The sequence below is a fragment of the Neovison vison genome, chromosome 4 (assembly GCF_020171115.1).
Source record: "Neovison vison isolate M4711 chromosome 4, ASM_NN_V1, whole genome shotgun sequence".
NCBI classification, from domain to species: domain Eukaryota; kingdom Metazoa; phylum Chordata; class Mammalia; order Carnivora; family Mustelidae; genus Neogale; species Neogale vison.
Genome location: NC_058094.1, coordinates 19679975 through 19692799, shown reverse-complemented (window position 1 = coordinate 19692799; position 12825 = coordinate 19679975). Strand labels below are relative to the sequence as shown.

General features: G+C 38.1%; 1 protein-coding gene across 4 annotated transcripts in view; it reads left to right on the top strand.

Moving 5' to 3' along the window:
* The window catches only part of COL14A1 (collagen type XIV alpha 1 chain), a 219313-nt gene that overhangs the window by 62598 nt on the left and 143890 nt on the right, over positions 1–12825 (top strand). For all 4 annotated transcript variants that reach the window (XM_044245032.1, XM_044245031.1, XM_044245033.1 and 1 more), the window contains exons 6-9: positions 2356–2511; positions 3323–3442; positions 5340–5504; positions 8527–8688. In XM_044245032.1, the coding sequence (XP_044100967.1) occupies positions 2356–2511; positions 3323–3442; positions 5340–5504; positions 8527–8688 (603 nt within the window). The remainder of the gene's footprint in view (positions 1–2355; positions 2512–3322; positions 3443–5339; positions 5505–8526; positions 8689–12825) is intronic.

The following is a 12825-nucleotide window of genomic DNA, read 5'->3' as shown; positions in this document are numbered from 1 at the left end:
AGACAACCATGGTCTTGGACTCTATCTTCATCACCCAACCCCCCCTTCTAGATCTACAGTGCCCATATATATTTCTAAAAAGGGAGCATTTTATATTAATTATTTTACTTTTATAAAAAGATATCGTGCTACTAATAATCTTCTGGGATTCCTATTTCCTCCCACCAAATATCGCTACCTACCAAAGAGTGCTGTGTTGCCAAGACTCATCCCAATTGCTGCATTTTGGTGGAACTCATTTATTTTTGCTCTCACATAAAATATCAGTTTTCACAGTCCTCTTCAAAATAAGCATGGAGAAATGGTTCCTTTTCTAAGACCTTATCTACAATGCACTCAAACAATTTATTAAAAAGTGAAACAGTATCCCCCTAATAGTTTTGGAAAAGAAAGAAAAGGACTCTCCATTTGCAGTAAGTTTTGCCCCATAAACACTGAGAGAAATAGATTCTTAAAGTTTCAAAAGACTTCAGTTTTCCCTGATTATTTCCAAAAACCAAATTAATTTTTATCCCATGACTTCTTGCAATCATTCTGTTTTAGAATACGTCAGTGTAATGGCTTTGTATTTTATTATTAAAGAAGGGAGATTTGGTGCCCAAAAATGTAATATGTAAACTTTGGATTCATTGAACAGTACTCTTTAGCTCCCATAATGAGTATCTGATTATTTCATTGGCAAGTACATTTTTTTTCCCTTCTGGTAAAAGGATCTAGGTATTCCATGCATATTTATGTCTGAAGGAGAAAAAAAACCACAAGATTTTTTTTTAAAGATTTTTAGTTATTTATTTATTAGACAGATCACAAGTAGGTAGAGAGGCAGGCAGAGAGAGAGGGAAGGAAGCAAGAAGCAAGCTCCCTGCTGAGCAGAGAATCCGATGCGGGACTTGATCCCAGGACCCTGAGATCATGACCTGAGCCGAAGGCATAGGCTTCAACCCGCTGAGCCATCCAGGTGCCCCAAAAAACACAAGATTTTTTTAGAATAATGTGGCCTGGTAGGTTCAGGGGCATCTATTGAATTTCCTACTCCAACCATAGTAGGTTGATTATTTTTCCCCTGGGGGAAAAATTGATTCAATTTATTCATAAACACTTCCATGTTTTGGTCCCATTACATTAACAACATTGCATTTCAAATATTGTTTTATTATAATTTTAATGTTAGGAAACAAATGAGATAGGAATTAGCTGGTCAGTTTCAAGAAGTTGACATGGACCCAAAGAAATACACACACTCTTCAGGGATCAGTAGTCCGAATATGAACATTGAGCAAAGTTCACTAGCCCGTTTGGAAGCACAAACTAGAGTATAAAGCACTGTTACCGAAGGTACTAACAATACTGCAGAATTCTAAAAGTTCTGAAATAATTAAGAATATTTTAGTATCTTGGCTCTGGTGACACCGAGTCAAGCCCAGACCTACCCTTCATGAGACAGCTTCTTCTTTTGTTGCCAAGATCACTCCAGCTAAGACTTTCTCTAAGGGTAAAGCTCAGGGTAGTACCATGCTGGCTTCTGGGCCTCTTTTTCTAGCACCTTATTCTACAGCCTAATTGGGCCATTTCAAGAATCAATTACTAAATGATTTTTAGGGACAAAGTCTTCTTGTCATATGGATACAGTATGCAAAAGAATTTGAATATGGGGAAACGCCTGGGCTCTTTCCCAATTTTCTTCTTCCACAAACCCTTCCTACTTTAGCCAAGGTCTGTGTACCTTTCTTTAATTTTTACTCACATTCAATTAGCCACCCTATGGTACATCATTAGTTTGGAGGTGGAGTTCAGTAGTTCATCAGTTGCATGTAACACCCAGTGCTCATCCCATCACGCTGGGTACCTTTTCCTCGATTAAATGCATGGCTATGACTTTTCCTTGGATTCAGGAAACCCTTATTTCTTTTCTATCACTTCCGCCAGGGTAACTTATCAGAACAGGAGAGCTGTCTCTCTGCCTTCTGGCCATCGTCCCATCTCTGCTGACTCCCTCACACTGGTTGCTAAGACCTTTCCTGGAAAGAATCTACAGGCGAAAGCCCAGAGCTGGATGATTTTTCACAGACACTACTCTCTAAAACACACAGAAGGCTTGAGTTGCCAGAACGGTGTGAACCTGCCAGTGTTTTGCTAACTATTTCCAGAACACTCACTCTGCTGCCAGTTGTTACCACACTTTTTTTCCCTAGGAAGAATGCATTTAAGGGAAACGTTGTAAAAACACCGTTGCTTTAATAGGGACTTTCTTGTATTATTAGCACTAAGTTATCAGAAAGATATAAAATAGAATCACTTTTTTTTTTTTTAAGTGCCAGCAGTGATACAGGTATTTTTCTGGGTTGTGTTTTGCAGAAGTGAAGTTTTTCTGTGAAACTCCAGCCATTGCTGATATTGTGATCCTGGTTGATGGTTCGTGGAGTATTGGCAGGTTCAACTTCAGACTGGTTCGACTTTTCCTGGAAAACCTGGTGACAGCCTTCAACGTGGGCTCAGAGAAGACACGAATTGGTACATGTTCTGTTATTAGCCCAAGTCAGCTGTCAATGTAGATAAGCTTCATAAGAGATTTCAAAAAACTTTAGAGAGCAGCTTCTAGAATTACAGGGTTAGCTATGGTGATATTCCTAAGAGCACAAGTTTGGATCAATAAATATCTGTTCCTGCCAATTTACGCTGAATGATGCTGTCATTCGGCTAATTATTGAACACATTTTAATTTTCAAAAATGTCAAAATCTTCTCTGCCTCGTAATAATAATAACTTTAAAAGTTGCAACTGGTTTAAGAATTTTTTCAGGTAGAAGTTTTCTTTTTATTTAAAAGAAACAGTGGAATCCAGTGGAATTTTGAACTAAGAAAATTGGAAATTGGAATTAGCTTTATAGTACAAATAATCTTTGCCAAGTTAGTGCTAGCCAAGATCAAAAAAAGTTATAAATCCATGACTTTATCATATAGAGTCTCATAGTTTCACTTTTATATAGCCATTAATCAAAATCATTCCTTTGAGGATAAAAATGAACCAGTAAATCTAGATCTTTTATCTACAAATATAATCAGATTTGTTTTTTAAGTACTAAGTACCTAATTAGGTGCTCACTTCTAAATGGCTAGAAAATATGTATATTCCTCCTGTCCCAAGATATGTCCAAACTAATTCCTGAAATTGATGCCAAGAATTCTTTTTGAAAATACATAGTGAAGAAGAGAAAGAATTGTTATAAAGATCAGGCCCTTTATTATTCTGGTTTCACAAATAATTCACTAGATCTTTGAGTAATCCCTCATTTCTGGGTGGACTGTCTCATCTTTTTTACCAGGTCTTGCACAGTATAGCGGCGACCCCAGAATAGAATGGCACTTGAATGCCTTTAGCACAAAAGATGAGGTCATCGAAGCAGTCCGAAATCTACCCTATAAAGGAGGAAATACACTAACAGGTATGTTTCATTCAGTTCGTGTTTTTAGCAACTTATCTTCCCCAAAGATTCATTTCATTTCTTCATTCTGCCACTTTGTAAGATTTGGCATAGTATTTTTTTTTAAAGATTTTATTTATTTATTTGACAGAGAGAGATCACAAGTAGGCAGAGAGGCAGGCAGAGAGAGAGGAGGAAGCAGGCTCCCTGCTGAGCCGAGAGCCCGATGCGGGACTCGATCCCAGGACCCTGAGATCATGACCTGAGCCGAAGGCAGCGGCTTAACCCACTGAGCCACCCAGGCGCCCTTGGCATAGTATTTTTAAACTCAACTAAAATCTGGAATTCCTAGATGGCTCTTTTCTGAAACTCAGCCTTAAGAATTAAGACCCAGACACGCCATTCCTTTTGCTACATGAATGTCCCCCAGAAGGGCTTGGCTGGGCCAGGAGGAGACGGAGCGAAGCTGAGGCTGACCGTGTTTGGGGACTGTCTTAGCTGTGGTGGTCTTAGCTTCTGCCAGTTCATTTTCCTCTTTTTACCTGCTTTCTCCTCTAGCCACCCCATCACTTATTTTTTTAACTAATTATTTAATTTTTTAAAAAGATTTTATTTATTTACTTTGGGGAGAGAGAGAGAGAGAGAGAGAGAGCATGCATGCAAGCTCGAGGGGAGGAAGGGGCAGAGAGAGAGGGAGAGGAGGGATTTTTTTTTTTAAGATTTTATTTATTTATTTGACAGGGAGATCACAAGTAGGCAGAGAGGCAGACAGAGAGAGAGGAGGAAGCAGGCTCCCTGCTGCGCAGAGAGCCCAATGTGGGGCTCAATCCCAGGACCCTGGGATCATGAACTGAGCCAAAGACAGAGGCTTTAAGCCACTGAGCCACCCAGGTGCCCCAAGAGAAGGGATCTTCAGCAGGATTTTTACTTAGCATGGAGCCTGATGTGGGGCATGATCCTGGGACCCTGAGATCATGACCTGAGCCGAAATTAAGAGTTGGACAGTAAACCAATGAGCCACCCAGGTGCCCCTAGCTACCCCATCATTTAAATTAAAACAAATTTCTACTTCTTTATTTTCAAGTAAGGTATTTTCTTTGCCCTTATTCTGCAATCAGTAGTTATCATAAAAATATTTATGGATCCTTGGATCACCGTATTTTTGGTAAACAAAGACTGTAAGAATATTTAGATTACAATTTTTCCAGCCACAATGGATTGTCATAGGATTTAACCTTAGTACCTGATCTATTCTTCTGTAGGTGTACAAGGCAGGTGCTCATTTTAAACAATAACAACACTATCATTGATTTTTAACTAAACCATGGGAATCTTGATCATTGCTTTGCCAGTTTGAGGCATAATCTTTTTGTTAATACAACAAAAAAAACTTCATTAAACCAAATCTTAGAACAATAGTGCAGACTTTTTTTTTTTTTTTCTGGATGAAAAGTGCCATGATCAAAAGGAAGGAATTTTGTGATCATTTTGGATCTGCTTCCACTATCCCTAAAAAAAGAGAGAGAATATTTGGTTCTTTAGGCCATTGTAAACAAATTTTTGGTAATATTTGGGGTTCTTGCTTCTGTGTGGGTATTCCTGCTTCATCCTAAATTATTAAGGTTTATATTTTCTTGTACACAGATCTGTCAACATCATTTGGCTGGGAACTTAATGTTCTTTATAAATGCTAGTTTCTGAAATGATGGACTGTTCAGTTTTTCATATTACCTCTATTCTGATGGATTTTTGAGTTTTCATCAGATCTGTCGAGAAAAAGGTCATTTCAAAAACTGAAGATGAAAATTCATAACTAATAAACTTTTAGCTCAATAAGTTGTGGTTACATTTTTCAGAACTGGAAGGCTTTTTATTAGAGGTGATTCGTTTGTGTTCATTTTTTCTTATTTTCTCCCAGGTCTTGCTTTGAGCTACATTTTTGAAAATAGCTTTAAACCAGAAGCAGGATCAAGGACCGGAGTGTCCAAAATTGGCATTTTGATCACAGATGGAAAGTCCCAAGATGATATTATCCCACCGTCTAGAAACCTCCGTGAATCTGGTGTCGAACTCTTTGCCATAGGTATGTGCTATTCATGGTCCTACTTCAGTTACGGGCACAGACACCCAACCAGTTAAAAGAATATGTAATGCCGAGTGCACTTCATTGAAATTCAGGGGACCTGGACAGTTTCTAGTCCTGACTCTAGTTGTAGCCAGTCCTGTGATCTGAGCCCAGCTTCATTAAATGTAAGAGGGAGGCGACGGTAACTTTCATGTACCTTACACCTACCTCTATGTTATACGTGCCCTCTAGCATGAGGATCTCTGGGTGAGACCCCATTCATAAATTGTTGTAAAAAGCAGAAAGTAGCATGCAAAGGTTAGGTACCTGTTTGTTATCTTTCAATTAGTGAGGACTTCCTCTCTTTTTTGGGTTAAGATTTATTTATTTATTTGGGGGGTAGGGAGCAGAGGGAGAGGGAGAGAATCTCAAGCAGACTCCTTGCTGAGCACAGAGTCCGACTCAGGGCTTGACCTCACAATCCTGAGATCGTGACCCTGAGATCATGACCTGAGCTGAAACCAAGAGTCCCAGATAGGATGCCTAACCCACTGAGCCACCCAGATGCCCCAGGACTTTCTCTTTAATATGCTCTTAGCAGTCCCTTCTCTGGTAGTATAGGGAGAAACCAGTTTATCGTTTTCAAGGAATTCAGGTCCTGGAGCTACTTAGAAGCATAAAGTTCTAGATATGCAGTATTATTTCTTTGAGATGAACTCTTTATAAGGTATCCTTCTTGTGGAAAGAATACATGGGGCTCATATTCAGCATAACTAACAGCAAAGACATTTAGATGATGCAACTTTGCTCTCGATGAAAATGTTTACAGTTTCTTTGGCAGTAAGATCTTTTACTCAGTAGAGACCAACTGAAACAAAACAGAACAAAACCAAACAGAAACCCCAAATGGGAAACAATTTGTCTGATCTGTTCCTAGATTTTCTCCTGGAAATGTGGTTTATAGAGGGTTCCATTCAAGAAGTTTGTGCTTCAATGCTCTGCGCCCCGTGTTGTAGTGGGTGCTGGGACACAGAGATGAGGAAGGCAAAATCCTTAGAGAACAAATTCCTTCCCCATCATGATGACCTTTTCTTCTCTTTTCCATGCTGTTTGCAACACACTATTTAGTTTGGAAAGATGAGAAAGAAGTAATAGACATTTAGGGCTACCTTCCCTAGAATATAGTTTTTGTTGTTGTTGTTAGGGGGCATTTTTTCTTAGAATATTCTTTTTTTTTTTAAGATTTTATTTATTTATTTGACAGAGAGAGATCACAAGAAGATGGAGAGGCAGACAGAGAGGGAGATAGAGGGAAGCAGGCTCCCCGCTGAGCAGAGATCCCGATGCGGGACTCGATCCCAGGACCCCGAGATCATGACCTGTGCCGAAGGCAGCAGCTTAACCCACTGAGCCACCCAGGCGCCCCGTTCTTAGAATATTCTTATATGAATACAAAATCATTGGTTTTACCTAAAAGCCATCAAAGGCATTATTGACATTAAGTTCATAGTTTCTTCTTGTACTTGGTGCTTTTTGTACCTGTGGACACTGATCCAGCTGTACATGTTAGAAGCTTTTGTTGAAGTCCTTCAGGCAAGAAACATCAGAGAAATTTATCTAATTTTTATTTTTTATTTTACTATCCTTTTGTCCAACAGAGGAAATGGGATTAATTTATGTGTTCTGTTTCCATTCTGTGGTCCTGTTGATAATAAATGGATGAGTTTTTAAACAAAATTTGAAGTGAACCCACAGATGTAATTTGGACTTTTTCTCTGGAAATTACCTGGAAATCATTAGTATTTATTATTCTTATAACCCCCTAAAGCACATTGTTCAGAAACAACTCAGACTTTGTCACTTAATATGTTAGGGTTGGAAGATAAATCAATGGTACAGGCAGGCATCTGAGAAGTCATTCATGTTGCCCTGGGTAATCTCCCTTCCCTGCTTCCACAGTACCTTTAAAAAAAAAAAATACCCTTAGATGATTGCGATGACAGATTTATAAAGAAAGGCTCCTTGTTTCTGAAGCCTGGGGAAGAGAAATCTACCTCTACACCCATAAAACCCAAACTTGTGCCTTCCTTTTCTGTTTATAATTTCACTTACTCATTTTAATTTACAATCTTCTGAGAGGTGACATGATGTGCTAGTTAAGAGCCTATGACTTTGGATCTAGACTACCTGGTGGGAATCCCAGCTGTACACTTCCTGTGGGTTTCCTTGAGCAAGTTAATTTACCTCTCTGTGCAACACCTTACTGATGAGACAATGGGGGAAATGGCAGTGCCAGACTCGTAGTGGTTGTGGGGATTAAATGTCTCCATATACATATATATATATATACATACACATATACCATGGTTCCTGGGGTGTAGTGGGTTCACTCTGAGTGTTAGCATCCACGGCTAAGATAGACTGGGAAATTTGCATGGGAGCTGAGAATTTTCTGTCTCACTCGGTTCCCTGCTGCCTTCCAAACACCCAGCATTGTGCTCCACTTATAGCAATGGAATTCCACAAAGATTGTGGGAGAAACAGAGCTTCCCTATTTTCACTTAGCCAAATTGTGTGTTACTAGTCAGCCAGTTGTACCTGAATATATTAAAGAATCTTTCCCAAGCTTCCTCTTAATGCTATATAATAATACCATATATAGTAATAATAATACTTTTATATTTATAATTTTTAATCTAAAAGTAGCTCTTAATTTAAGTAAGTTATTTTCTAGCAGTTGAAACCCAAGGGGTTGATAGTTTAAAATACTGGTTTAATTACTATTGCTTCTGCCCTCTTCACGCAAGACAGAAGTTAGTTTCATTAATGCATCTTCCTGTTAAGATTCACTGAACGGAATTAGGATGCAATCACTTAAAAGTGATGGCTGAAGGTGGTTTTTAAGAAAACAACTAACAATGTGAAGTAGAAGATGCTTCAATTGCTGGGGGGTGCCGATGGGCTCAGGGCAGGCTCACGGAACTTGGTTTCTCAAAGGGGGCACAAGTGTCACCACCCTCCCTGTTGTCCTCAATGCAAGGGGTGAAAAACGCGGACGAGAACGAGCTGCGGGAGATTGCCTCTGAGCCGGACAGCACTCACGTGTACAATGTGGCCGAGTTTGACCTGATGCACACAGTCGTGGAGAGCCTGACGAGGACCGTCTGCTCCCGGGTGGAAGAACAGGACAGGGAGATCAAAGGTAAAGCGAGGAAACGAAGGTGGTCGTTCTGTGATGTGGATATTACTCTGCCCAAAAGTCTGTCGTGGATTATGAAAATTCTGATCCTTTTTCGTGATGATTTTCTAAACAGAGCCCGTTAGTCCCCTAAGATGTGAATCATCAGAGTAGAAAGGGAGTATACTAGCAGCCCCCCCGAGGAAGGAATAGTGGAACCACCAGATGGTTTTCTCCGTGGTGTCCGATTTAGACCATCATGGGTGTTTGTTTTTAACTGCACTTTGGGATTTGAGGTAATTATACATTCATGTAAAGTTGTAAGGAATAAGGTAGAGAAAGATCATGTCTGCTTTACCAGTTCCCCTTAATGGTGACATATTGCAAAACTCCAGTACGATATCCCAGGCCGATGCTGGAACTGAGAGCCGGAGTACAGAATTCCATCGTGGAAATCGTGCCTTTTGTCCTCTTATGGCCACATTCACTTATTTCTCCCCACAGCCTCTCCCTCACCCCAGACAGCCACTCATCAGTGCTCCATCTCTACATAGTTTCTATTTTGAAAATATAATGTGGATGGAATTATGTGGTATATCATCTTTGAGGACTGACTTTTTTTATTCAGGATGATTTCCTGGCAATTCATCCTACTTGTTACATGTATTAGTAGCTTTTTCCTTTTTACTGCTGTACCATATTCCATGTTATGGACAAACCACAGTCTGCTTAGCCATGAACACATTGGACAGATACAGGGAAAGACGGTATCATATGATTTCACTCATTGGTGGAATTTAAGAAACAAAACAGAGGAACCTAGGGGAATGGAGGGAAAAACAAAATTAAAATGAAATCAGAGACGGAGACAAAGCATGAGAGACTCTTAACTGTAGGAACACAATGAGGACTGCTGGAGGGGGGGTAGGTAGCGGAATGGGGTAACTGGGTCATGGGTATGAAGGAGGGCACATGATGGAATGAGCAGTGGGTATTACATGCAACTGATGAATCCCTAAATTCTTCCTCTGAAACTAATAATACAGTATATGTGAATTAATGGAATTAAAATAAAATAAAATTATTTAAAAAAGAAAGGAAGACATCTGAGTTTTCATTTTTGGCTGTTGCAAACAAATCTGCTATGAATGCTATGTATAGGTTCTTGCAAGAAAGTAAGTTTTCATGTCACTGTGATAATGACCCTGGGATAATTACCCCAAACACAAGATTACTGTATCACATTGTAGCAGCATGCTTCACTTACTGTTACAAAACTGCCAACTGTTTTCCAGGGAGGCTGCAGCAGTCTGCCTTCCCACCAGCAACATATGTGTGCGATTCTGTTTCTGTGCATTGTCACCAGTATTTACCGTTGTTACTATATTTTATTTTAGGCATTCTGATAGGTATGTAGTGGTATCTCACTGTGGTTTGAATGTGCATTTCCTTGATGGCTAATGAAATTGGACATCTTTTTTGCATGCTTATTTCACATCTGTATTTGGTTTTGGGCTGTTCATATCTTTTGCCCATTTTCTAATTAGATGAATATGTGTGTTTGTGTGTGTGTGTTTAGTTTTTAACTGTTAAGTTTTGACAATTCTTCATTTATATGCTAGATACTAATTCTTTTTGATATGTGGGGTTTTTTTTTTACAATTTTCCCCAAACCTGTAGCTTGCCTTTTCTTCCTTTTAACAAGGTCTTTTGCAGAGCACAAGTTTTACATTTTGATTAGGTCCAATTTATTAATTTTGTATTTTGTGGTTATTTAGGTATTAAGTCTCTTTGGCCATAAATGCTACAAATTTTCTTCTGTATTTTTATTCTAAAAATTGTATGTTTTACATTTAAGTCCATGGTCTTGGTTAAATTTTTGTGAAAGATTTTAAGTTTAGATCAAGGTTTTTGGGTTTTTTCGCCTATCGACGTACAGTTACTCCATCACCATCTCCTGAAAATGCTCTGTTTTTGCCATTGAATGGCTTTGCATCTTTGTCAGGCATCAGTTGGGCAAATTTGTGTGGGTTTATGTCTGGATTGTCTATTCTGTTCTGTTGGTTCTATGAGTCTAACCCTCTCCCAATATCCTACAATCTTGATTTCCAGTAGCTATATATGTCTTGAGATTGGATGGACTGAATTCTCCCACTTGCTTTTTCTATTTGAAAACTGCTTCCATTATTTCACTTTCTTTACCTTTCCAAATAAATATTAGAGAAATATTTATTTTACATAAAAATCTTGTTGGGATTTTGTTAGGAATAGCATTGATTCAATTCTCAATTATCAAATATTAACATAGAAGAACTGACATCCTCACTGTGTGGATTCTTCCAGTCCTGGAACATGGTAAATTCCTCCATTTGTTTACATATCCTTTGATCTTCATCAGCATTTTGTACCTTTTAGGATACAAATTCCATACAGGTTTTGTTCTGTTTACATCTCTGTATTTAATTTTATTTTGAGGAATTTTAGTTTTTTTTTTTTAATTTTGGTGTTCACATGAGTATATATGAACACAATTATATTTTTGTATATTTCTTTTGTGTCCTATGACATTATTTGAATTTGCTAATTCTAGGATTTTTTTCTCTAGATCTTCAGGGATTTTACTATGTAGGCAATAAATCATATCCTTTGCAAATAGGAATACTTTTATTTCTTTGCTTTTGATTTCTGTGCTTTTTATTTTCTTGCCTTCTTTCACTGGCTGAAATTTCCTGTACTGTGTTGAATAAGAGTAGTGAGAATGGACATCCTTGCCTTATTCCCCATCTGAGGGGGAGACTTTCTGCTTTTCAAGGAATTGGTTCACTCCATAGAATTTGTAGAATATATGTGTGGAAAGTTATTCATAGAATTCCCTTATTATTCATTTGATGTCTGTAGGGTCTGTAGTGATAGTCTGTGTTTTTTTCCCCCTGATATTGGTAAGTATTGTCTTCTCTCTCTTTTTTTCTTTCTCAGTCTTGTTAGAGGTTTGTTTTTAAAACAAAACAAAACAAACAAAACTTTTTCAAAGAACTGGCTCTTGATTACATTGATTTTTCCATTTCTCCTCTGTTTTTAATTTCATTGATTTCTTCCCTTATTTTTCTTATTTTCTTTCTTTTACTGGTTTTGAGATTATCTTGATCATACTTTTTCCTAGATTGTTGAGATGAGAACTTGGATTACTGAACTGTGGTGTTTCCTCTTTTTCTAATGTAATTAGTTAAATGCTATAATTTTCTTTCTCCACACGGCTTTAGCTATGCTCTACAAAATTTTTTTTGCTCTATAAATTTTGATATGTTGTATTTTCATTTCATTTCAAAATATTTTTTATTTTCTTTGACCCTTTCATTATTTAGAAGTCGTTGTTTATCATTTCAAAGTGTTTGGGTGTTTTTCTCTTACCTTTCTGTGATTGGTTTCTAAGTTTGATTTCACTGTCATTAGAGAACACACTATGTGTGACTTTTATTGTTTCAGATTTTCTGAGATTTGCTTTCTGGCCCAGGATGTGGTTATCTTTCTATATGCCCTATGGGTGCTTGAAAAGGGTGTGTGTTCTGCTATTGTCCTATGAAATATTCTGTAAATTTGGCTAGATCCCTTTGGTTGATGGCTTTGTTGAGTTCTACATCCTTGCCAATTTTTCTGTCCAGTCATCTTGTCAATAAATTCTGGATTCTTTAGCTCCATGTCTAGGACATTTGAAGTGGAAGGAAAACTCAGGGGACTTATCACAGTATCATCTTTGTTCTTTCTTTCATTGTCTTCTTATGCTTGTCTTATTACATAATTTTCAGAATTTTTAACTGTACTTAGCAGAAATAATAGGGGAAAGTCACATCAATTCTGTCTTCCTGGAAGCACAATCATCATGTATTTTTTAACCTTTGTCTCCCATGATATCATTAGTCAGCAGGTTATATCTGGTCTACAGGGATATGATCTGAGAAGCGAGTAATATCCAGATCCTCCTTGGAGAATTTGGTTTTATTTCCTGCCGTCATTGTATCCAGGGTGTGGAATGATTCTATTTGGCTCCATCTCTGCCATTATTCCTCTTTCTCTGGACCAGATCTCTTGCGACTAAGTTGGACAGCCAAGCAGTAGTTTCTTGAATACATTTCTCTGAGCTTCTTTTTTTTTTTTTTTAAGATT